The sequence below is a fragment of the Acanthisitta chloris genome, unplaced genomic scaffold, assembly GCF_000695815.1.
Source record: "Acanthisitta chloris isolate BGI_N310 unplaced genomic scaffold, ASM69581v1 scaffold18761, whole genome shotgun sequence".
NCBI classification, from domain to species: Eukaryota; Metazoa; Chordata; class Aves; order Passeriformes; family Acanthisittidae; genus Acanthisitta; species Acanthisitta chloris.
This window is the reverse complement of record NW_008655645.1, coordinates 45070-70709: the sequence shown is the minus strand read 5'-3', so window position 1 is coordinate 70709 and position 25640 is coordinate 45070. Positions and strand designations below refer to the sequence as shown.

The 25640-nt window shown below is 38.5% G+C and overlaps 1 protein-coding gene across 1 annotated transcript in view; it reads left to right on the top strand.

The window, feature by feature from the left end:
- Positions 1 to 25640, top strand: part of SH3KBP1 (SH3-domain kinase binding protein 1) — a gene marked incomplete at its 5' end in the record, with an annotated part of 66408 nt that overhangs the window by 7339 nt on the left and 33429 nt on the right. Inside the window, 2 exons of the mRNA XM_009084008.1 lie at positions 10368 to 10443; positions 18526 to 18620. Coding sequence (XP_009082256.1) covers positions 10368 to 10443; positions 18526 to 18620 — 171 coding nt within the window. The remainder of the gene's footprint in view (positions 1 to 10367; positions 10444 to 18525; positions 18621 to 25640) is intronic.

Sequence of the window (25640 nt, the reverse complement as noted above, 5' to 3'; positions counted from 1 at the left end):
ATAAAACTGTACTTCTTCTTCTTGACATAAAAAAAGAGGAGGAGCTTTCCCAATTCCTCTTCTGTGTGAAGTGACATTTGTACAAATGAAGATAATTGATATGAATGAGTTTTGGAGACAATTATATTGGGATAATAAAACCTGGGTGGAAATTATCCTTTCTTTTTTTCCCCCCCAAGAAAAAGCAACTAGAGTCAACTGTTGCTTGCAAAATTTTGTAGAAAGCTGAGTGGAGAGATACCAAGTAAACTGTTTAATGATTTGCAGATACTTTGGGGGTTCTTAGTACAAAAATGTAAATTTCTCTCAGCTTTGGCTTTTCACAGCTAAAGCTGTGAGTAGAAATGAAGCTACGAGTTTTCCAAGTTGCTTTTTCTCTTAAAATGTGCCATGTGTCTTTATTTTTTTTCTGCCTTAAATAAAGAGCAAGGAGGCAAGAAGGAGTGCAGAAAGATCATAGACCTGCCAGGCACTTGGTAGGATAAAAAAATCTGTAGGCCTTTTTCTAAGATGCCTTTTTAATGTTTTGTGTGTGTTTCTGTAAGAGGTTGGTGGCATTTTGTGTTTCTGAAATAGTTCTTAAATCCTAGGGACATGAGAATATATTACTGCGGTTAGTTGACTAAGTACTTCATAAAAACTTGCCTATAAAAGCCAAGGAGAGGGGAGAGAACACAGCTCCTGGGGAGGAAGTCCTGATGCAACAACAGTGACTGGTGGCCAGGCAGGGGCTGCTGGGGCTGCTTTCTGCTGGGCACTGGGCTCTGTGCAACCCACTGGCCACCCAACGAGCAGCACAGCTCTGTACCTACAGCTATTGTTTCTTCTGTAGCAGCCTCTGTACCTAAAGCACTTGCTAAAAAGAAAAGCTGAAACACATGATGTTAGTCATTTTCCATTTGTGTTTCATGTCACTGCAGTTTTCCCTGTAAGAGCTGAAAATAAAAATATCTCCCTGTTTATCCTCAGTGACTTCTGATTTCAGTGATTCAAGGTGAAGAAATATAAAGGCAAAAGGGAAGAAATATTTGCTGTCAGCACTAAATCTGGGATAATCTACATGACAGTGTGGGCTTAGTCTTTTTTTTTTTGAATCATTGAATTTGAAAAATGTAATTGAACCGCTATTTGTCAGTTTGTTGACAGCATCATAACTTTCACAGAAGAGCAAAGTCTTGTTATTATTACCCTTTACAGAGTAAGATGTTAAAGAAGAACCATTCACTGCTTACTGTTTTCCTGGAATTTTTGTTCATTTATTTTTTGAGAAATGAAAGTAACTGCTGTGCTTTCCTTACTCCTGCAAAAGGAAGTAGAAATCCATGTAGCAGTTGTAAGGTTCATTAATTTTTATAAAAGAAGGAGATTTCATAACAGCAATTTCAAAGCTGGATGGTACAATCTGGATCATGGCAGTTACCAACTGCAGTCTAGACAGGCACAGTTCTCCTGGGAGAGTAGGAAGGAATTTCATTCACTCAGTGCAGACTGACTAAAGTATTCTTCCTAGAGGAGATAGAAATTAAGTGTGAATGACAACCTGCAAATGGTAAAATTCGTGGTGAGGGGTGCAAAGGGGACATGTTGCCTTATATTTGTGTGAGCCACAGTCAGTAAAACGGGAGAAAAAAAAATAAAGCAGGAAAGAAACAAGACTTATTGCTCAAAACAATACTTTTGTAACACAAGCACCTTCTAGCATTGCAATTCTACAGCTTGAGGAAGAAAGAAAATGAGCATGTTCATAGGGCTCGTTTTGGTGTGCAGTCTATCAGTGCTCTGCCATGAGGCAGCTGGGAGTGTGCAGTGTGGGTTTCATTCTGTATTTGTCTTTTATTTCATTTGCTGACGTGTTTTTACTCATCAGGGATTCTATTATGTCTCACTCCATTTGTTTCAGCAGCACCTACCTAGTCTAAACTCTTGCGTTCACTTTCTCACCATTAACCTTTTAGGAAGGCAGATTTGTAGTTCATCAATGGTTTGAAACTCACAGCCTGACAGCATTGAATGTCAGGATTCCAAATTTTGCAGAAATATTAATGTTATAACTTGTGCAAGTTGAGGGACATAGGTTTCTCGCCTGTCCAGCACATCAAGCATATTGGTAGAAAAAAGCCACTCCAGTCCCCTCCCTGCCCAGACTTTCAAATTTTAAGAACTTGTCAAAATACAAAGTTGCAACAGCTTTATAGAGTCTGAACTCACCTGCTGGTAGAACATGTTTAACTGTAGAGAACACTGTAAAAAGTGCACTATACTGCTCTCCAGGCTACTCAGAGTTTTGATGAGAATGATGTTCATGGTTTTATTTGGTTTTGGGGTCTTTTTTGTTAAACTAAAAATTTTGCATTGCATGTTTTACCTACTTATTTCTTCAAATGTTATTTAAGATAGCACATATTTCTCTGGTGAGTTGCATAATGCTAAAGAAGATATTCTTCATCTGTGATTTGTAGACTGATGGTGGTCTGGTAAACTCCTGGTGGTTGTAGTGCATGGATAACTGGGTGAGACGTTTGGTGCTGGCTCAGGTCATTTCTAAATGGTGCTCAAGAGCTGGAAACAGGAACAAAAGTAATTTTCCATTTAAGCAGTTTTGAAATTGCTGAAGAGAAGTTTTATCGCTGCAAATGGGAAGTTAGGAACCTGTGATAGAGCTTCTCTAATTAGAAGTCTTCCCCACTGTGAAGGTTTGAGACTATGCTTTGAATGCAAAAGTATAAATTGCATGAATGTGAACTATATAAACAGTTACAGTTCAGTGTGAACATCAATATCATTGCTGAGGGAACAGTGTGCATTTATACACTGAAATATTGTGCATCTGAAGACATCTTAAATCAAAGGCTTTCCAGGCAGCTTGTCTAAGTTGGAATTTATTCAGGAAGTTGGTAAGTTGTTGTGAGCACTTCACTTGATAGTGCTGTGTTAGGCATAATCCCTCTACAGGCCATAAAAAGTTTGAGATGGCTCAACAGGAAATGTAAATATACAATTCTGTAGTGTGGATTTGTCTTTTTCATTGCAATAGTGGCTGACTGTAAATCAGTTTATATTCATAGTGCATTTCTCTGCTTCTGTGGGAACTACAAAAGGTGGCCGAGGAAAGTAGACTTGCATCTACCATAAAGCATTTTCTTCAGTTTTGAAGTTTCTCCATTGAATATTTCTTTAGTGGCCTGCAAGAAGGAGGATTTAAATTAACCTTTAAGAGTTACTGCTTTGTAATTTTGAAGACTTTTCTAATTATCTTTGCCATATATCTTTATTCTCCCTATGTTATTTTTTTCTTTTTAAATGAAGAACTTGGTGTGTTTGATAATATTTGGGGGGAGATAAGAGCTGGAGTAACCCTTGGAAGTTTCCCTTGAGTTATCACTTTTGTTTTTATGTCACCTTGCTTTATTTAGATTTCCTTTCTGAAGTGTACTGTGTTAAATATCCCATTCCCATATGTTAAAGAATGATATTTCCAGGAAGTTGGAAGATCCTGAGACACCTGTAGTTCAGATCAGAACTGTGTCTCCAAACAGAGGTCAATACTGAAAGCCTGGGGAAAAAAGTGAGAACAGGTTGCACATACAGAGAAATTCCTGCAGTGAGTCTTAACAAAGTCTAGTAATTTTGAACTTTGTGTTTAATAACCCTACTGGATTTTTGTTCCTCATCAAGTAGTCACATTTTCATTGCCTCCCTAGAACACCCTGCTCTCCAAGTACAGTCCTGCTGTCTGACAGAATATTATCTTCTATAGTTATTCTTCCCAGGGCTTGCAACCCACAAGTTGCAGCACACTTGAGCAATCATTTAAATCAGTCTCCACACCCTTTGTTTATTTTGAATATGGTACCTGATAATTTCATCTGATAGCCCTTCATTTTTATTACTGGAAGAGATGAGTAAGTCCTTAATTTTTGTTACTGGAAGAGATAATGAGTGAGTCCTCCCTAACTGCCTCCTCAGTATCTCTCCTGAGTTTTACAGACTTGTGTTAAATCACTTGTGTATCTTCTTTCCCAGAATGAGGAATCTGTTCTGTATGTTTGATCATTCTTTGTGACTTTGTGCCTTTTCAGTTCCTTTTGGGACTGAGATGGTTTATGTGTGAGGGCAAAAGGAGGTGAGAACTGCACACAAGACCTAGGTGTTGGATAGATTTATACAGCATTTTGGTAGCACTTCCCATTGCTCTTTATTGCTTTCCAAAGTATTGACAGCTATGGCTTTCAAAGCCTGTTGTTTCTCTCTGATGATAGTGTTTGTCATCCATATGTGTCATTTTACCTCTATCTATGAACTGAGTTTCTGTCATTCCTCTTTGCTGTATCATTTGTGAAGATGTGAAAAACGAGCCTTGATCTAAATCCCTGAACAGCTCCACCATGATGAAAACTTACCTTTAGTTTCCTGTCTTTTAATCAATTACTTATCTGACTGTTTTCTGAACAGTAAAGAGAATTATATCAGAATAATAATCATCAATGATGAATCTGAAAACAAAGCCCCAGCAAAATCATGTTTTGTTCTAGAATTTCCCTTGTTTGGGGACCTCATTGCTGTTTCCTTTGCTTTGTTTACTTTCTTGCTTGCTTGTCTGCTTGGATTCCAGGGCCATGGCAGTGCATGACAGATACAGTAATTGCAAGATGCTCTAACAATCAGTGCTGTATTTCTAGGGCACCAAGTGAACTGAGTGTGGTGTAATGTAATCACAACCTGTTTACCATTCTCTGGAATGAGAATTAGAGTATTGCAGTAGGATTTAGATTGACATGCTGTTTCTACACACACACCATTTATTTTTGTCTTTTGCATTCAAGAAGTAACTTTTGTATTTGGTAAAAATATATCTGTTTCTATGTGAACACTAGAAAACATTTTACCCCAGATACCTACAGTTTTTCTGCATATGAAGGCTAATTTCAAAAACCTTTAACATTCAAACAATGTATACTTGTTGATTATTTGAATGTTGCATTCCTCTAAAGCAGTGCTGGCATTGTAGGCAGTTCCCAGAGGAATGATTTCTGCTTCTTTGAGAAAAAAATGTTCTCAGTTACAAAATGGACTGTCAAAAATACATTCAAGAATACAGCTTTTATGCTATTAGTAATAGTGACCTTGGATTTACATGTAAACCTATATAATGAAAGATTCTCATACATAAAAACAACATCTAAAAATACTAGTTCAGTGTTAAGAGGAAGTGTTGTGGTCAGAAAAACATGGCACGTTTTTTTCCCATGACCTAGTCTTTGAGGGTTTCTGAAGTTCTAAAAGTTCACAAGATACGTAACTGTCATTTCCTCTCTTGTACAAAGCATCATTGCATATTTGTAATGTTTACACCATTCAAACTGACAAAATGTGTTAAGCTTAAAAAAGTGAGTGTTTCCAGCTCATACAGCTTATTTTTATGAATTCTGTATTGTCTGCTGTATTCCTTAAGAATATCTTCATGGAGTTATATTCCAAGTAGCATTTCCAAAATATTGTATCTAGGGTAAAGACCTCGATAGACTTTAAAGAATAAATACTGATGCTGAGTAAATATTTTTTTCCTTATTCCTGAGTAAATAAACTGTTGCTTTGAGAAGCCTATATTGGTTAGAGGAGCCTCAACAGATAACTTAGTGCAAAGAAGTATAACAGAATCTTCTGTATGGACCTACCTGTGCTCAAGTGACAGTTCAATTTGAATTTTCATATGAAATGTCCTAGAGATGCAAGACTTGAATAATAAAATGAATAGATGAATCAGTTTTTAACAACAGAAAACCCTGAAGTACAGTTCAAAATTACTGTGAAGGAGGAAACTTGATCACAGGTCAGCTGTTCTTCTTGTGGTCACAGCTCAATAGTTGCAGGGAAGAGCTGTAGTACCTTCAAGTGCGAAGAACTCATTTGTATCCTGCCTGTTGCATGCTCTGCTTCTCTTGTGTTGGTCTCTGCTCTTACAGGGATTGCAGTTGAGAAAAAATACATACATGAAGGAAAATGAAAGTGTTTATATTGTACTGTGACCTCATTCACACAACTTTGTGTGCCACCTCAACCACTTTTGTAATCACTGTTAATTCAGTTTCAGAGGAAGCTGGTGTGCAGTTAGATGGATTTGCAGTGCACTAAAGTGCCATTGAGACCTATTCTGCCAACAGAACCTGTTCTTTAGTGCTAGACTGTCCTTCCTTTGGCTTCATAATACCAAGTGTTGATACTGTCAGGTTGCTGCTAAGTCTGTCTCATTCCTCTGAATATCTGTACACCAAGTCATGGTCATTATTTATGCTTTTATCAGCTGTTTCTGCAGCATGAGAGCACTTCATCCCCTTTCATCGTTAGGATTTGCTTGTCAGGCGATTAGTGCAATTTGTGTCCGACAGCTAAATAAGCTAATGATGCTCACTTTGCAGAAATAGTGGGATTGAGATTCTGCCTGTTTTGTTGGTAATGCTCTGTTGTGTGTTGGGAGTCAACCTAGGCTTGAAGTGAGAAAATACAAACTCTGTCTCCACCACCTGTTTCTTGGGTGACAGGACTAAGAAAGTCAGTGATATCTCCGGAGTAACGTAAGTGGAACAAGGCTCACTGCCACCATCTAGAAAAGGGATTTATGATAATCAGCATACTGGAGAAGGATAGAAGGGAAACTTAAACAGTAATCTTTAGGGGTGTGTCTGTACCACCAGGCTAGAGATACAAAGCACAGGATGCTTTGCTATCCTTTTTGCTGGTACTGCAACCATTCTGCAGGCAAGAATTAAAGATATACAGTACTGGAGAGAAAATGCAGAACTTCACTTGTCTTTGCAGCCTGGCTAGTAGGACACTGCTGGGAGGGTGTCTTTCTGGGTGTTCTGCTTCATGTTGCATGTGACTTTATTGCAAACATGATCAACAACACGATAGAGTTGGGATAATGGAGAGAGACAGTTCATGCTGAGAGATGTCAGGGGATGCTGGTAGGGTTGAGGATCCTGCTCTTGGATCAAAAAAAGTCCTTCAAATTCTGTATCTTGGTTTCTGCTTTTGTGCCAAGAGGGATAAGATCTGCTTGCTTCTTAGGAATATTGAGACTGATAGGAATGAATGGGGTGAAAGACTACCATGAAATCTGGAGTATCAGTATTTCACAGCATAGATCAATGTGTCTAGAAACTTGGCTTGGACCTTCTTATGTAAAGAAAGAATAGAGGAGGAGAAAGAATTCTATTGAAATCTTCAGTTCAACCTATTTAGAGCATTCTCTGCTTTCTTTTCTTTCTTTTTCTTTCTTTCTTTCTTTTAGAAGTGAAAGTGGTTTTGATAAATTGCACTGGGCTTTCATCCGAAGAAGAGACCAAAATATCCTATAGTAACTAGTCCCTGAGACAAAAAGTCTGTCATGCTGATGTATGTTGGATCAGCAAGAATTTAAGTTGGGCTTCCTTGGTTCTCCTTGCCACTAGTAAAATTAGTAGATGTTTGACCTGTATGGGAGTATGAGTAACACAGTAAAATTTCTTTTTCTTGCCAAAAAAATTGGTAACTGTGATATTACCTGATCTGGGACTCGCAGCATACAGATCTTAGCTATACTTGAGGTTTTATCCTGTTAAAGCAGAACAATCAGACTTAATAGATCATAGAGGATTCAGTGTCTCTTAAAGTGAGGAAAGTTTATCTTGGGTGTTTCCTACATGAGCAAATGAGTACTATATTAAGTTTCATGGAGGTGTTTCCAGAGAGTAAGAACAAATTTTCCATGCAAATGTATGGATCAGTATAAACTAACTGTAAACATAAATCATAATAAAAAATTATATCTCCTTTAGTACCATTTCACAGGAAGAGTAGAACATCTTGGCCAAATTTGCATGTCTTATCAATTTTTATTCTTTTTTCTTGTCAGTAGTGCTCATGTCACCCCTATAAATCCTAGAGTTCAATCCCCTTACAATTAAAGAATACCAGTTCCACTTGTCTTCTCTTACCCCTGTCCCACAACAAATTCAGATGTCCCTTGTCACTGGAGTGGGTTCTGTGCAACCCTCATTAAAATGATTTGAATTATGCCTTCTAGCTCCTAATAAAAGAGGAGCCTTGTTTGGATGGCATTCTCTTTTTTGTTCACAAGGGATCAGTTGGTTCCCAGTCTTGATTTATCACCTGCACAAGCATTCATTCTGAGTGAGCAGATGAATGAATGTTTTCAAGCATTGCCCTTGCATCTGCTTCTATAAATTAAGAAATTACATCTGAGCATGCCTTTCCCACTGGGATACACTAGTATCCTCCTTTTTTGCCCATGATTCTTTTGCTGTGATTTGTAGCTTGTTAAATTTTAGCTTGTTTTGGGTTTATCTGGGGTTTGGTTTCATGGCATAAAATCAAGAATTCATGTATGATAACTGAACTACCAAATTATTTCCTTTAATTGTTTGTTCTTGCATAATCATTTCATCTTTAAAAAGGAAAGAAAACCTCTCCTACCCTAAGGGTTTGGGATATTCCTTTAGGAAGCATTCCTTTCTGAGTTAAATAGCAGTGCAGTTTAGAGTATGTGCTCTCATCATTTTCCAAATCATTTTATGAAGCAGAATGATGAATAAAGGTTTGATCATGAATGAGCAGGTGCTGAGATGTGCAGCTATCTTGAACTACTGCCCTGTGTGCCTCTGAACCAAAAGCTGTCTTTCCAGTCTTGCATTCATCTTGAAGGCATTTAGTGCTTTTATCTGTGTAAATGCCTGGTACCTTCAAATTCCTCATTATATCTCTTTGAGTACAATTTTCACTGCTTTCCAGCTAGATCTCAGCGTCAGCTCTTCATCATCATCCTTCTCGACTTTAAACTTCTTCAGCACAGCCAGGTCATGCTCTTTTCTTAGTTTTGCCCTCTGCTGATTGCAGGAGTCTGTCATCTCCTGTTTTTCTGTTACCTCTCTAATGGTTGCTGCAGTTAATGCTTCTCATTGCTCATTCCCACCTCAGCAAAGAATTTGGGAGTTTCTGTAGAGTTTTGTTGTGGATCTCTCTTTCCCCAGCAGTTCACAAACTCTGGGTTCTAAGTAGAGTTATAAGCTCATCAGAAGGTCAGTTGTTTCTGCTGCTGTCTGCAAGTTAGGTTGCAACAGGATGCTCTTGGGTGTTGCAATTCATAGTTTGTCCTACTGTCAACACAGATTTGATTACTGTCTTCTGCACAACTCTCAGAACTACCTCTTTTCCCCAGGTGCTCTTTCTACCAGCCTGAAATCCCTGTTGCTTTTAGACCTTTTCACAGATATGTTTTGACACATTAGTGTACAAAATGACCAACATGGAGCTCTTAATATTCTTTATGCACCTTGAAATTTTTCAGCTACTTGAAGTACTGTACTCCTATTGCTTCTCATACTGACCAGTGTTTTCCTTATGGTCCCCGAGTGGTACTCAGTGCCTCCAAGACTGAACTTTAGCTCTCTCATCTCTTAGCTTTTACTCAGAAGGTCACTGGAACGTGGAGGAGGTTTTGTGGTGTTCATGCATACCTTACCAGAAAGGGATGTTGAACTACAGCTAGGGCTTTTTAGTACTCGTATCTATATAAACAAGTGATAATTACATTTATTTTCTCAACTACACATTGCTGGGATTTTACAGCTAGAAAACCTTCTTGATAGGGAGAAAAGCTGAGAGAGAGAGTGCATAGCATGCATATAGTAACAGGTGCGGATACATAAAGATTAATATCACCAATTTTTTTTATTGGGGGCTGGTAGTATTTGTTTACTGTTTCAGCTTACTTGTATGAGGCTCATTTTTGCTCCTCTGTGAATTAGTTATTTGGGAACCTTTTAAAGAGATGTGGTCAATATAAAAATCACACTCAATCTAGAATGACTGAAATGAGTATTCCTTGTATGGGCAGAACTCAAGGGGAAAGAGATGTGGTCAATATAAAAATCACGCTCAATCTAGAATGACTGAAATGAATATTCCTTGTATGGGCAGAACTTAAGGGAATTAATCATCCCCATTTCTTTTAGTTTTTCTTTGGTACTGAGTAGCTCCTCTCATTAAGTAATTTTGTCACATATTCAGTCCACCAATAAAACTTCTGTGAGTCTTCGATGAAACTGTACTAAGGGGTTATTGTTTACAAATAGTAGTAAACATTTTTAAAGGGAAATTTGAAGATCACATTTTCATGAATTCTTTATCATTTTAAAAAAAGTTAACAAAACCCCCAATGACAAACCTAAATATAGTTTAATTTGCCTCTCTTTCTTTACTGTCCTTTTTCTACTCCTATATTTTGTATTTCCATTACCATTTTTTATGTTGTCCAGCTTTTTAACTGAACATGCAAATTTTAAAGGAGAATAATTATTTTTTTTCAGAGTGTTGGGAAGAAATTACCTCCAGCCACAGCAACTCAGGAGCCAACAAAAATAGAAGTGGACAGCAGAACAAAAAGTAGGTTTCATAGGTTTTTCTTTTTTGCACTTTGTGCTGTTAAAAGCAAGCTGAACACTTTTCTCTGCTTTTGGCTAAAAGTGTGTCCTGTATGTATGAAAAATAAGGCTTCAGAGAGATATATTTAGGATAAACTTTGAGTAGGCAGTAGACAGAATGTTTTGCTTCACAGAATCCTCTGAATTGCTTTTGCTTTGGTAATCCTACCTTGAGTTTTCTGCCCCCAAAAATCAAATTAACTTATGTGATCAACTTTCAGCCTTGAGGGTACTTTGGAATTAATCAGAGTTGAATAAGATCCAACTTCAGGCTGTAACTTGTAGGTAGGTCGTAGAAAAATTTCACTGATTGTAAGTGCCCTTGCTTTTTTCCTCTTTTATACTTTTATTTCTTTGTGTAGTGGAAATAATCTGTGTGGATGGTATAGTTTGTATGGGAAATTGGAAGAGAAGGCTCTGGGGAGACCTTACAGGAGCCTTCCAGTACCTGAAGAGGCCTACAAGAAAGCTGAACTGGGACTTTCTCCAAGAGCATGTAGTGACAGGACCAGGGGGAATGGCTTCAATCTAAAAGAGAAGAGGTTTTCATTAGATATTAGGAAGAAATTCTTTACTCTGAGGGTGGTGAGGTACTGGAACAAGTTGCTCAAAGAAGTGTGCTCCATCCCATCCCTTGAAGTGTTCAACACCAGGATGGATGGGGCTTTGAGCAACCTGCTCTAGTGGAAAATGTCCCTGTCCATAGCAGAGGGGTTGGAACTAGATGATCCTAAAGGTTCCTTCCAACTCAAACCATTCTATGATTCTCTGATTCTGTGAACTTCAGTTCTTTTTTCATCATTTCAATGCTTAGTAAGCAAAAAGCAATGATTAAATCTTTTAGGCACATCTGTGCTGTCCTAGGGAGGCATATGTAACTAACTTACCAAATAACATATATATATATTCCCCATATTTTGATTTTATTTATATAAAGTTACAACCAAATCTTACAGATTCTGGTGGAAAAGAATAAGAAGGGAGAGAACATAGCCATACCTTGGAAAATAAGCTGAGTATAATATAAAGAGTTGCATTTCTTTCAGTCTTGCACAGTCTCCCTGATGTGTTTATGCTTTTAGATAGTTAGCAGATAACATTTTGTCTCAGAACTGAAACACATACAGACATAGGAAGTCAAGCATCTGGATCAGCAGTACAGGGCCTGTCTGAGAGAAGTGTGTGGTTATGACCTGATTTGCACAGGTTTTCAGCTCAGAGTTGCAAAAGCAGCATAAAACAGCTTTTAGAGTGTTAGCATCCATTAGCTCCACCACACTAATTGACTTGCTACATCCTCTTGTCTTTTTCCCCTGTGCCACGAGGCTATTAATGGGAAGTACAGCAAGAACTCAGTTGCCCTGAGGAGGTGAGAACTTGAAATACTGAAAAATGTGTGAACTGGTAATGTAAAACAGGGCTCCTGAACGTGTTTTGGAATTACCTTTCCCAACCTGCGGCTTGAGCAGGTTAAGCTGCTCTGAGTGTAGGTGCCATCAGAAGGGGTGGGCCAAAGGACTTTCCCACCTGCAGCACTAACCCTTGAGTGCTAAGCCAGGCAGTGAGACAGCTCATACTACTGACACCAAATCTGCTCCCTAAAGCCCATCCCAGGGTACAGGAGGTTCAAATTCTCACCACTTATAAACAGGTGTGGAATCTTTTGAACAATGGTTACAGAACTGTACCTTCTACAGTGATCCAGTAAGCTCTGGCTGGGAGAAGAAACTTTGCCATCAACCTTTTTGGGCTCTGGTTGCTTCTTCTTTCACCTCTTTGTTATTTTCCTCGGCCATACCTTTTTGGCCAGAAAAATCTTTCTTCTTCTGTTGCCAGCTTCATTCAACATCCCTTTTGCCAGAGCTGGTGAGAAGGGTGGGCTGCTTATTTGTACAGTGTCTTGTTCTATGAATTGTACCTAAGCTTGTTTTTTAGGATATTTTCTCTTTCCTGGAACCTCAGGGGCCTCAGTAGAATTCTTGGCATCTCTGTTCATGCTTGGGAAAGAGAAGCACATATATAGGAAGGTCTGATGTAATGTAATTATATATAATTGTTTTAGCCTCAGATGGCATCACTGAAGATACATTTCAATCAGTTGAAGTTGTCCTTTACTTAAATTGTAAAACCTTCCAGTGAAAATGAATCATACTTCAGTCTGGTTTGGTTTTTAATATAGACAGAGGAATCATTTTTTCATCATGATGTCTGGTAGTCGGACATGAGGAGTATGATCAGGCTCTGGCATAGGACTATGACCTGTCTAGTATCTGTCATTTCTCCAAAATTCAATTTTTACTTTTTACCACAAACAAGCTTGAAAAAGCATTCAATCCAGGGAAGTTTGCAGTCTCAGAAAACTGGTGAATGTTCCAATTGCAGTGCTCAGCATAAGAGTATCATTCCATTTGCTACCTCAACTACTTTGACTTTTGCCTGGGATGGTAGTGTCCCAGTCTTTCTAGAAGTCTTTAATTGCTGAAGAGAACAGGTGCTGTGCTATTCTCCAAGGAAGTAGCAAGAAACAGCTTCATAGACTAAGCCCAGTATGGAGAAGGAGCTTTTGGATTCCTTTGGGATTACTGCTGGAGGTGAATGCTGCAAGCAAAACAGAGGTTATGTTGGTTGAGGACTAATACAATTTTTCATTTTCCACCCATTTATTTCCATGACCGGTGCTGTTAATCCTTAGTCTCAACTGGATAAAAAATGCAGTTGCATTGTGAAAGAGCCCACTGAGGAAACAGGTAGCAGCATCTTCCCTCTCAGCATGGAGTTACTGTTCCTGATTTCTCACGTCTTGTTTTGAGCCTGCTTTTTTTGCTATAGCTTTTCTGATGTGGTAGGGCAGTGAGGCACTTGACATGCTTCCCGTCTGCTCTTGGGTACATGCAAGATACCTAAGTTCTGCAACAGGATGAGTTGGTTAGAGCAAGAGACATAGGAGTATGTTCTCTTAAGTTGCATCTCCCAACAATATTCCATGTAAATCTCCCTAAATGTGGGTTTAAGAATTTTGGGGACAAATGACTCTTCAGGGCCAAAGAGGAATTTTTGCTCAAAGGAAGAGCATGATGAAAGCACAAACCTTTACAGAGCTTGAGTGATCCCTTAGAAAACATCACTAACCTTTCAGGAACAGGAGAATGCGTCTTTGAAGAGAAGAGGGGAGAGCTGTTTGGTTTAGATTTGCGTGTTCCTAGACGTATAGGGGTATTATTCTCCTGTTGAATTTCCATCTCTCTTATGTAGATGGAATGGCACATACATGTGTGAGTGTTTAGAATCTTATGTCTGGGGTGAGCTGTATTTTCTTTTCTTATGAAGTAGCTTGCTTTTAGTATGAGTGTATATTAGTATAAGTGGCTTGTTAGGAAAAGGATATGTTATAGAAAATATATATACATTTTGAAGTACTTCTGATGGATTCTAAATTTCAGCAAAGCAAAAACATCCACAATGTCTGAGAGAGTTATTGCAGATTATTGAAACTGCAAAAATGGAGGATAAATAAGCAGACAACAAAATAGCAGAGACAGTAAGTCACTGAGTTGGCCACATTGACCACAGCACTTAATTTGATTACTCCACTCACTGTCTATTTACAATTTGTGTTAAGCTATTGCATAGGAATACCAAAATCATAGCAAGCAACTAATGTTTTTGCATGATGTAGGAGGTATAAGGAGTAGCAGAGTCTGCATTAATAAGGACATAATTAATTCTGTTTCTATTTTTTGTTTAATGAGGTGATGTTTTGGCTTAGTATTAGTATCTTAGTTTGAAGCTTTAATTTGGCTAATGTCTATTTACTAGGCTTGTAAGAGGATATATATTTTGACCTTTAGTTTTTGTAGTTGGTTTATTTTAATTTCTTTTTCCACTTGGAAAACCTCAAATTCAGCAAGTTCCAGTGTGGTCTCTACAATGCTGTGTCTGAAACTAGTTTTCCTTTTGTCTTTTCTTCCTTCCTATCTAAACATAACTGTTGACATTAAGTGCTTCTACATCCTCTTGCAGTATAGTGCTCCGCTGAGTAAGGACAATTTTAGTACCGATGTGACACAACCTATTAGATTTTTCTCTGCTTTTATTAATCTGATTTTAAAGGTTCATATTATTTTTAGTTCTGTTGGCTTTGATTTTGCTTACTTAAATCATGCTGGTCTACCATTCCCTTAGGAGAAGTTTGAGAACTGACTTTGTCCAGTCACTTGCATTATTCTTAACTCATCCGTGTTGTTGAGACCTGGCTCTGTTGCAACATGATCCAGTGGGTCCCTGATAGGCAGAGAAATGTATTGATTTAGTGTATGGCTGTGTGAATTGTACTCAGGAAGTACAGGCTTCCACTGTACATAGACCATAAATTTTTCCCATGACTGTGCCTTCACTCTATGTTCTTGTACCAGCCTTCATAGCATGGAGCAGCTGTGAGCCTCCCCCAGCTCCCTCTTGTGCTTCTCACAAGATTGCCTCCTGGCTCTTGAACTGCATCAGCATTTGGCTGATTTATGACCTTTTTCTGTAGTTTAATTCCTTTTTTTCCTGCTATTTGGATTAAAGAAAAGAAAAAGAAAGGAGAAAACGGAAAGAGCCTCGTGGGAAGAGGGGACCAGTCATGGGACAACAGAGTTCTTGATATCAAAACTAGAAGACAAAGATGCATACCCACTTGCCAGAGGGTACTTACTTCCTGATTATCAGCTGCTTTTTCAGATGCTGAAAACACAGCCTTCTCCACTCTTGTCTATCAGGGTCTTCATCTTGAAAGATGATTCAAATTCCCTGTCTTCAAATAGCAAGGTGAGATCTGAGGGAGGCTTAGCTGTTGTAGGACTCAGGATACATGACCCCCTGGACACTTGCTATTCAAGCCATTCTTTAACCTGAAACACATGGGATTCATCCACACCTTGAGCAGAAGGTGCCCTGCTGACATCCTCTCAGAGCAGTGCCATTATGGTAGTGCAGTGGCTGTTCTCGGTTTGTACATTGTACTTGGCTTCCCAATTCATCTTGGGTTTATACTGTTGTTGAATGGACAAACAATATATGTATTTGAGATGGACATTAGGAATGATCATTCTTGAGCTCAGGTAGTGTTTACCTCCAGCAACCCAGCCTTGCTTCTGTTCTGTGTCCCAAAAAAGAAGTGCTAAGTCGGTTTCCAGTAACTAGACTTGCCTGAGTGTGCAGCACTCAGCTTCTTTAGTGCAATATTACATCTACATTGACTCTGTACTAAATCACTGAATCTATTATTTAGCACTGCTGCTTTTCTGGATGTGAATATTCTCAGAATAAGAAAAAACGCCACCATGATTATTTAAGATAGGATGTCACTGAAGTGTAAAATGTGCTGAATCTCCTATAGCTACATGCTGCTTTATATCAACCTAACTCAGTATGTGTCAACTTTCCAACAGCTTTTGCATAAAATATTATTATTCTATCTTGAAGACAAGACGGTGAGCAGGTGAAACATCCTAGCCACAACCACAAAGAGAGATCCAAACCCTTCCTCCAAAATGCAGTAAAGCAGCAATTAAAAACCCCTTTCATCCTCTGAAATCCGAGTTGGCACCTGGTGGTTTTCACATGTCCATGTTTGTTTGTCAGTGTTCCCTGCTTTCAGAACCAGGGAAAGGGATTTATTTTTTCCTTGCTCTTTTGTTCCCCCAGAGATGGTGTTGATTTTCTTAATCTGACTCTTGTTTGTTCAGAGACATCAGATGAGGTATGGTGGGTTGACCCCAGCCAGCAACTATGCACCCAGCCAGGTCCTCCCCCACATGGGAGGGAACAGAGTGAGCAAAAGCTAGAAAACTCATGAATAAAGACAGATTGATAAGTGAATGAAAGTGGAAAACAAAAGAGGCAACACAAAGGCAATTGTTCACCACCTACTACAAGTAGATTAATGTCCAGCCATTCTCCAAGCAATGGCAACCTCCTATACGAAGACCCCTGTAATTCATCCTTTGTTATTGCTGAGCAGGAGGTCTTATGGCACAGAATATCCCTTTGCTCAGGTTTGGTCAGCTACTGTGTGCCCTCCCAGCTTCTTGCCCACCCCGGCCTACGTACTGGAGAGATAGGATGGGGAAAAAGAAAGCTGTGTGGGTACTGCTGGGCAATAGCCAGAACACTGGTGTGTTACCAGTGCTGGTTTAGTCACAGATCCAAAACACAGCACCATGCAGCCTGCTGTGAAGAAAATTGACTCCATCTCAGCCAGACTTGATACCAGGCAGGGCCAGAAAACCAACTGTAATGATCATGTATAATTTTATATGTTTGTGTTCAGAAAAATAAATCCATGAAGCCTGAGAAGTCCTTGTTGACTTTAACCAGTGCCACATAAAATTCTAGCTGTTTCTAAGCAGCAGTGTGTGAACTAGAGAAGAGCTTTCCTCTTCCCCATTAGTACTGTTTAATTTCTCGGGCTGATGGTGCTTACAGACAGCAAGTCTTCACATGTAAGTGTTGGCTGCATCTTTAAGGTAAACTAAACTTTAGCTGTTGGGATGCAGCTTCTGAGCCAGAGCCCTAAGTCTGGGTTATAACCATGTGAGTTTGGTATCTGGGCTTCAGTGGAGGTCTGTCACTGCTGGCCAGGGAGTTCAGAGTGTGATTCAGCTAATCAAATGTAGATGTCTCTTCTTGGAATGAGGAGTGGCACTCAAGGCTTTGCTCATTTTAGTGATTTGATCTCATCAACTGTAGTGCAGGTCTAGACACTGACCATGTTGGTTTCTAACATCAGGGTGCCTGAGTCTAACTTCAGATACCAGGCCCAAGCCTTGGTACTGGAGTCTGTAGCCTGCATCTGGAGCTGTTTGAGATAGCCCCAGGGTATTTTGTTTTCACTTGCCTCCAGCTGCCAGGCCAGAGGACCTGGCTGTTCCGCAGGTTGTGCTTTGTATCTGCCAAATATGCAGGTGTCTTACATATCCACGAGTGTCTGAAATGGTACTTAGCGTCTGGGCAGATGAACTGACCCCCTGGTGGAGCCTCAAATACCCATAGGTGTGATAATGCAGGTTCCATTTATAGTAAGTATAAAGAAATAAGGCCATTATTTCCAATTAATTTATATTTCTGTGCCCTGCAAGTACCTGCTTCTCTGCCTCCAATATGACAGCTGACTAGACATAGAGGTCATCAAAACGGCGACATTTAAAGCAAAGTGAACATTTCTACAAAGCCACATGTCCTTCTACAAATGATCGAGTAGTTTCTTCGGTCTTTTTAAACCTGCTGTCTTAGAGTATCACATATTTTTATACCTAATTTAACAGCTGGAATACATATTCCCTTTTTATTTGGAAGGCACATTGACATACTTGTCTGTTGCGCAGCAACATCTTGTAAGTAACTGCTTTTCATGACAACTGCTTTTTATGATTTCTGAGTAGGAGTGCTGGCTCCTGTATTTTCCAGATGAAAGTTGAGATGCTGTCCTTATTTATAGACAGTAAAGGGAAAAGGGACAAGGAAACCTTAGAGTAATATTCAAAACTCTTACGCAGAGTGTACAGAAGGTTTAGTTATTAATGCATTTACATTTATTGATTTATTATTTATTGTTTTATCATCTTTATAGATGCAGAAATCTGCTTTCTTGCACACAAGGGGATAGATAAGCTATGTCAACCTACTTGGTCCTTTATGCTTCCAGTTTATGAGATCTGGTGGAAGGCCATACCAGTGGAACTATTTAAGCAAGTGTCAGATACAGACTTACTCTGTGGGAAATAGTTTGTGGCAGGTTGCTGTCTGGAGCAATTTCATTTGAGGTAATGGTTCTAGGGGCTGCAGAGCCAACTCCCTGGATGACGTGTGCAGGAATAGTCATCAGTGTGCAGTTTTTTAAATATTTCATACTGTTTATGAGAGTCTAAAATACAAAGAGAAACATGGCAAGAAAATACAGCAGCACAAAGAGACACTCGTGGAATATTTTATGGAGATTTTTCACCCTTGAACAAGCAGTTGTTATAAAGTGGTAATTTATCACATTGAATGTTCTTCCTTTCAGACAAGGAGTATTGCAAAGTGATATTTCCATATGAAGCACAGAATGATGATGAACTCACAATCCGAGAAGGTGATGTCGTCACACTTATCAGTAAGGTAAAAGCAATATTTTCTCCTACAAGAAGGGATCCAGTTTTTAGAATAAGCATCCTTTAATTGCCCTAAAATTCCTATTTGTGCCCTTAACAGTCTTCTTCCTAAAACAATGCTAGTTTGACAATGAAGCATTACAGAGACTTCAGAGAGCCCTGCATCTCCCTTCCTTTTGTGCTTTAGAACATTACCCTGATAGTGTTAAGAAAGAACAGCCAATACATACTAATGAGTTTACAAACTTATACAATTAATTATAATTTGAACATATAAACTGTAATTTGATCCCTGAAACAAACATAATGGCTTAGAGAATAAACTGGAAGACTCAAGAAAGCAGCAGCTTGGAATATCTCTCTTAGGTGTGTGAGTTATTTTTCTTGTAGGAGTCCTGAATTAGATTTTTTGGGTTAGATTGAGATAATGTGCCTAAATTAACTTACAGAACCAAACACTTATTAAAATACGGCCACCCTCAATATTACAGTAAAGCAGATAAAGATTTTGTTTCTTTAAAATTACTTGAAATTTAAGGTTAGGTATGAAAAACCAGTGCCAGGATTTGTACTAAATCTTCAAAAACCATAGAGTAAAATGGTAAGTAAAGTCAGTTTCCTTTTTGAAGAGCTGTGCACTATGTTACATAAAACTGAATATAGTTCAGGTGCAGTTCATTTCTTGCTCTTGTTTGAAGACAGTTTGTTTAAATGTTTTTGTTTGCTGGACATAAATATTTGGGGAGAAAAAGCTACAAGCTAGAAAAGGCTGTGAATTTTGCATGAGGAAATTGAACTGTAAGGATATGCACAATGGTGCTGTTGTTTGTGCTTCTATGAAAGTAAAACAATGAATTCTATAATTGATAAGTTTCATAAGAAATTGTCACTTGACTGAACAATTTTGCACCTGGGAAGAAAAAACCCCAAACCTTGGGAGGTACATCTGGGGCATTGTTTGCCGTATACCAAGCCATTTTCAGTCCTAGAGACATCTCACTTGTCCTGAACAATGTGCATGTAACAAGAGCAAAATAATCAGACATTTGGTAGGAAGAGAAACTGCAAATTTATAAACAAATTGTGCACATTAAATATCCTTTAATGACTTGCCGTCAATGGCACTTTTGTTTAGCTTGTTTGTAAAACTGTTTCCCTTTGCCTGATCTAGAATGTTTTTGTGTGAGTATTTAACCGTGTCTCTGGTCATGGAAATGGCTTTTAAGATGTTACTCCTGTCCACTTCACGCTTTATTGACCAGGTTGATTTAACTCTCTGAGATGTCTGGTCTCCAGGTGGAGTCGTGTTCTTCAGCATGCATAGATAAAGAGACAGTTACTGTACTGAGGTTTCAATGGGAGATTTCATTTGCTTGCTTTTTCCCATTTTCTTCTTCCCACTGCCTCTGCCTCCACAACAGAAGGATATTTGTCTTTTAAGATAACTGAGCTGATGATTTGATCAGTTTTCCCTACCACGCAGCGAGAGGTTTGTCAGTAAATACACTATTCTCTACTATGTCTCCCTGTCCTTCTCTCCAGCTTGTTGGTATCAAGCCATTGCAGACACTTTATTTAATTTTCTTCTTTTTTTTTCCTGTGGCATGTCACATGTCTATGAACAATTACATAAATCCATCCCTCTAGAGAGTGGGGGATCTCAGTGCACAAAAGCTTGGTGTTTCTCTGTGGATGCCTTTTTCTGGCGTGTCTGAAATTATCTGAGCTACTGAAGAAACAGTGCTTAACAAGGAGTCACTTTGCAGATCCTTTTGTGCTTTACAGAGCTCATTGCAATCAAGCTTGTGGGTTTTATTCCTCTGCTTTTAACACATAGTTAAAAAAATAAAATTCAAGTGATGTGGAGTCAGGGTCATTGCTGTAGAATTCTGAAAACAGTGGAGTCTCCTTCATGCTCTATCACATCATGTAGTAACTTTATTTTAGTCTCAGTCTTCTGAAGCACATCATCATTTTTCTTTAAGTCAACAATAACAAAGTCAGCCTCACCTTTCTGCCCACTAATGGCTTCTGCTAGAGAGTTGCCTTTTACCTGAAATTCAAATCACTATGCTTAGTGTCCTTTTCATGATCAGTTAGTGATCCCTACTGACTAAGAGGCATTAAACATACAGCATGCTTCAGAAACTATTACCATAGTTTTGTTTTACTATCAGATTACAGTCTCTTATAATCTGCTTCTAATAAATTGTTTTGCAGGGTTTCCTTTTCATGCTGGAAAGCATTAGATGGCATTTATTCTTTCAAATTATCTAGTCCCAAGGAGAGGATATTGGTACTTTTAAGGAAAGAGATGGGTGTCATAGTACTTCCTACAACCACAGGTGCATTATTGTAAAATAATGAATTTTGTTGAAATCAGTAAAACCAGAAAGTGATATAGAATCTCAGTTTGAAAAGTCTGTCACTAGGTTAATGTATTTTCACACAGTCAGGTCAGTAGGAATGTTGAAGACTCACCCTTTTAACTCATGCTGAATTTGAATTTCATTGAAAACAACAGCATTAGTGAGAATGTGTGGAAGGGGCTAAAATAATGAGTGAGTGACACAAGAATGGGAGAGAAATCTCATGAAAACAACACAAAATGCATTACAATAATCTTAAAAGCATGAAGATGAGATAGCACTGGATAAGTGCTAAGAGGAAAGGGGATGACTTAAATGAGCTAAATGGGATGTTACTAGGAGAGCTTGTGTATCTGAGCACACACAAGTGTGTATGAGGGAGCTGTTAGTCTGGTATTCATCTCAAATGCTAAGACTTAATTTTGTGGAAAGAATTACAAAGAAGTATAATCAGTAAATACAGAATTCAAAATCACAGTTTTAACAGTGTCCCACATATAAAAGTATAAGATTATATCAGATTTATCTCTTTTATTCAGCTGATTTAGTTATAAAGGTCTCTTTGTCAAGATCATCAAATATCTACCTAATATAAAGGACAAACCAGTATTATTTTTGTCATGGCCTTTGCAGAATCTGTTTTAAATTCGCACTGTGTTTTGATGGATGCTGAGATCTTAAATTGAGATGATGGAGTCTGAATATACATTAAAAGACTGACGAAAAGCAGAAATTCATACACTCTCATAAGTGTATTCCAAAAACTTCTGGAAAAGGTTTTTCTCTCCTCCTTTTCCCTTGTTGCTATGCAATTTGTTGATATGTTTGTAAGCTGAAAATAATGTGAATGACAAGAGGCCATGAGAGAGAACCTCTAGGTTATTTTTTAATTGTCAAACATTTATGTTCCTTAGGTAATTTCTTTAGTGTCTTCTAAACGTTCCTGACAGCATTTGGATAAGGGCAAGAACACTGGTAATGATTGCACTGTGCAGCTGAAGGAGATTGGCAAACAGGTGTTTTATCATGCTCAAATATTCATTTTGGAGATTGCCTTTGTAATAAATAGAGTTGCTTTTAAGCAACAGAAGATTCATGTGACGTTTTCAACTGTTACACTGAAAATCCTACAGGATTGATCCTTCCAGCACTTCTAGACATAGCTACTGTAGGCTACTTTCTGGTTTTAATAAAGACTGTTTATGCAAACACTACAAATTTATTAATAGCTCTGATAAATTATGACAAAATGCATAGGATTCTGAAGATCTAACTGGCACACTGAAAAGGATCTGTGTGAGGAATCAATAGTAATAACTAAATAATTTGAAAGGAAATGCATCAAGCACACACTGACAACTGTGCACTCATTTGAAAGCAGTTTTACTTGCAAGAGTGTGGAAGATTTCATTGCACTGCATCCATCTACCTCAGCTCTAGGCAGTAAAGATCATTTTGTTTCCAGGAATGAAAATGGTCTGAATAAATAAAATAAACTACTTCAGAAATCATTGCAGATTTGAAAAACTGACAGTTATAGAAGGGTATCCTCACCTGAACCCTTATTATTGGAGTAGTAGTGGAGAGCATTGGTATCGGTGGTAATTCTGCAGATTCTGAGTTTACAAGATGATTTTACTGATGCTATTATCTGAGAAAGTTAATGCATTGGTATCATGAAAGACACAACAGGGTAATGCCTGTCACTAGTGAAAAACTTATGTGACAGTTTGTCTGGTCTAGATAATTAATGGCAATCCAGATATTTAATGGCAATCCAAATTGTAGTGCTTAATGCTGTGTTGGGGGGGAAAATAGTCATAAACCTAGTTTCTTAATGCAAAGCTTGTATATGCTTTAGGTGTTTGTGTTAATAATTTACTTTTCTGTGAGATTTGCAAGTTTTGTGGTCCAAAATGCAGTACATTTAGGGAGTCCCTGCCCTGAAGCATATGCAGTCAAGTGATAAGACAGACAAGTATGTACAGGTGAGTAGAAGGGTATAAGGAAACAATTAAATGAGATTCAGTCTTGATAGACTCTTTCACCATGTCATGTTTTCACTGTTGCAATGGCTGCTTTGTGCATTTGTCTGTGTTAGAGCATAGACTCTGTCCTTATGTGGAGCTCTTAATATTATCCAATTCTTAGGGTAGTCATAGGCACTAAATTTAACCCTGACTATATTTGTAGACAGTTACTAGAGTATGGCCCTTTTGGCCAAACAATTGTACTGCTTTTCTCTCTTACATCATCTTTAAATGCTCATCCTAGTGCAGGAGGTAATTGTCCAGAGCACTTTCTTTAGCTGAGTGATTGCCAAGGCAAACTCAGCTGAGTAGGGTTGTGAAGGAAAACAGCTGCTCTAACAGATGCAGGAGGCTCCTACAGGGATGAAATTAGTAAGTGCTATGTACAAGAATCTTGCCAGTGAGTTGAGGCCATGAGCAGGGGAAGGAGCAGGAACTGGACGGTGTGATAGATGAGGACACGAGCTGATACTCAGTTGAACATTTCACTAGGTTGTGGAGTTGCTAGGGTAGAATAGAACTCTCTCCCTTCCCAGCAATTGTTTCTGTGAGGTTTTGTTCATTGCTGATTTTTTTTGTACATTTTTAATTACAAACAGCACACACATATTTTGCAAACCTTGATCATAGAAATACGTGAAGGAATCAGAAGACTTCAAGTTCTAGCAAGTATGAGCTAGTGGGTAGGTATCATTAATTCTTCCTTATTAAGATGAAATTTTCAATATTTTCCCCTCTGTGGGTAAAAAAAAGGAGTGATGATGTTTGAGGTCATTAAAAATACATCTAATTACGTGAGAAAACAGAAACTTTCAAAGGAGAAATATGCTAGGTTAAGATTGTCTCTTTCAAAATAAAGTTAAAGGTTGTCTCTTTCTTCCAATGGAAGAAGGGAAGAAGTTAGTCATATTTCATGATAGTCAGGTAATTTTTTTTCCTTGATTGACAGCTAAAATCAAACTTTTAACTCATTTTTACCTATACAACATTGAAAAAAATTAGGTTATGCAGGGGAAAATATAAAAATGGCTTTCTGTCAGAGCAGCACAATGGACTTCTGTTGACACTAAATATTTGGTCATGCATATGTCCCCTATTTGGGGTTTAAATACAAGATATTTTGAGCATTTGTAACTTCTGTAGTAATTTTGCATACTGACACTGAAAGGAATACAGTAAGCAAGCACTAAATAATGCCCAGCTTTAAGAAGGCTTTTATGATAGCTTTAAGAAAGCTTGTGTGATGTTTTGTGTTTAAAGAATAGCATATAAGCAATAAAGGCACTTACTGCTTGCCTCTGGAAATAAATAGGTGTTTCCCTCAGAAAGAACAATACCATAAAGGCTCTCTGTGCATGCCCTTTTCTCTTCTGAGATAACCATGAATTATTCAACACATCATTGGCCAGACCTAATAGCCATACCTAATCTGCTTTCTGTGTTTCTTGCCCCAACCCTACATTACTGTTGCTTGGCACCAGCTTTTCCCTGAAGACATCCTGTCTCCATAGCTGATTGAGAAACCTACTTAGAGCAACATAGCTGATTTCATACAAGAAATTATATTGCAGAGTGTGCATGCTGAGGGGGCAGTTTTACATGATGGATGGTAGGTGGCTGCTGAAGGGAATGGTTCTGCTCCTGTCCTTTTGCCTTGTGTCTGGAAACCTTGGCCACAGGACACACAGGGGCGTGTGAGCAGGGAAGGGTGATAGGAGGAGCAGGACTGCCCCAACAGCTTGCCAAAATCCTGGCATAGCAGTAGGGTTGCTTTTCCCTGACCCAAAACGATCTTCTGTAGGTTTTGGCCTAATAGGAATGAGAAGGTTTGGATTCTTGCTGGGTTTCAAGACATGATGCCATGTGGGATGGTAGCCAGAGACCTGTTTGATATGCTGCTATTGCATGCGACAAGTGCATGGGATAAAACTTGTGTCATTGCACAGAAGCATGAGCTATCCTCAAGTGAATGATACAAAGCAGTTATATAAAACTTGTGGTGACACTGATGATCAAATAAATAAATATGTTTGTTTTCTAAAATGATTTGACATAATCAGTAAATTAAGGAAAATAGATTGTAATTCCTCTTGCTTGAACCTTGTCCTTGGCCAAGACTTTTAAATGTTCAGAAATAATTTTTTAGCACTTATCCATATCTTGCAGCATTTCTTGGCTGCTGTGATTAGCAGTGGGGCATTAAGTAAGGTCTATGTAGAGATAAAGCCTGACAATATGTTTGATAGGGTCCCAGGTGCAGCTTACTTTTCACTGGTGTCTTTAGAAGCATTACTGAAACACTAATGTTTGAGCTGAGCACTTAATTAAACTCTGAAGCCTGAGATTAGTCCAGGGGAGAGGGGAACAGCCAGCACTTAAATGTTCTTGTTAGTATATTTATAACATTATTTTTTTTAAAGTGCACACTGAAATTCTCTTTTCCTCTTTTTGTTATCACTGATTGTGGTGCTACAGCAGGGCCTTCAGAGTAGGGGATTCTTTTGTTCATAGGAAGTCCCAAATTTGAATTTTTACAAATAGAAGTTCATGCCAAGCTATGTAGGTGAAGTGGCAGGATCCCCTGTGCATGCAGTGCTTCAAGATTTGCGTCACTTGGAAAGAGTTAGG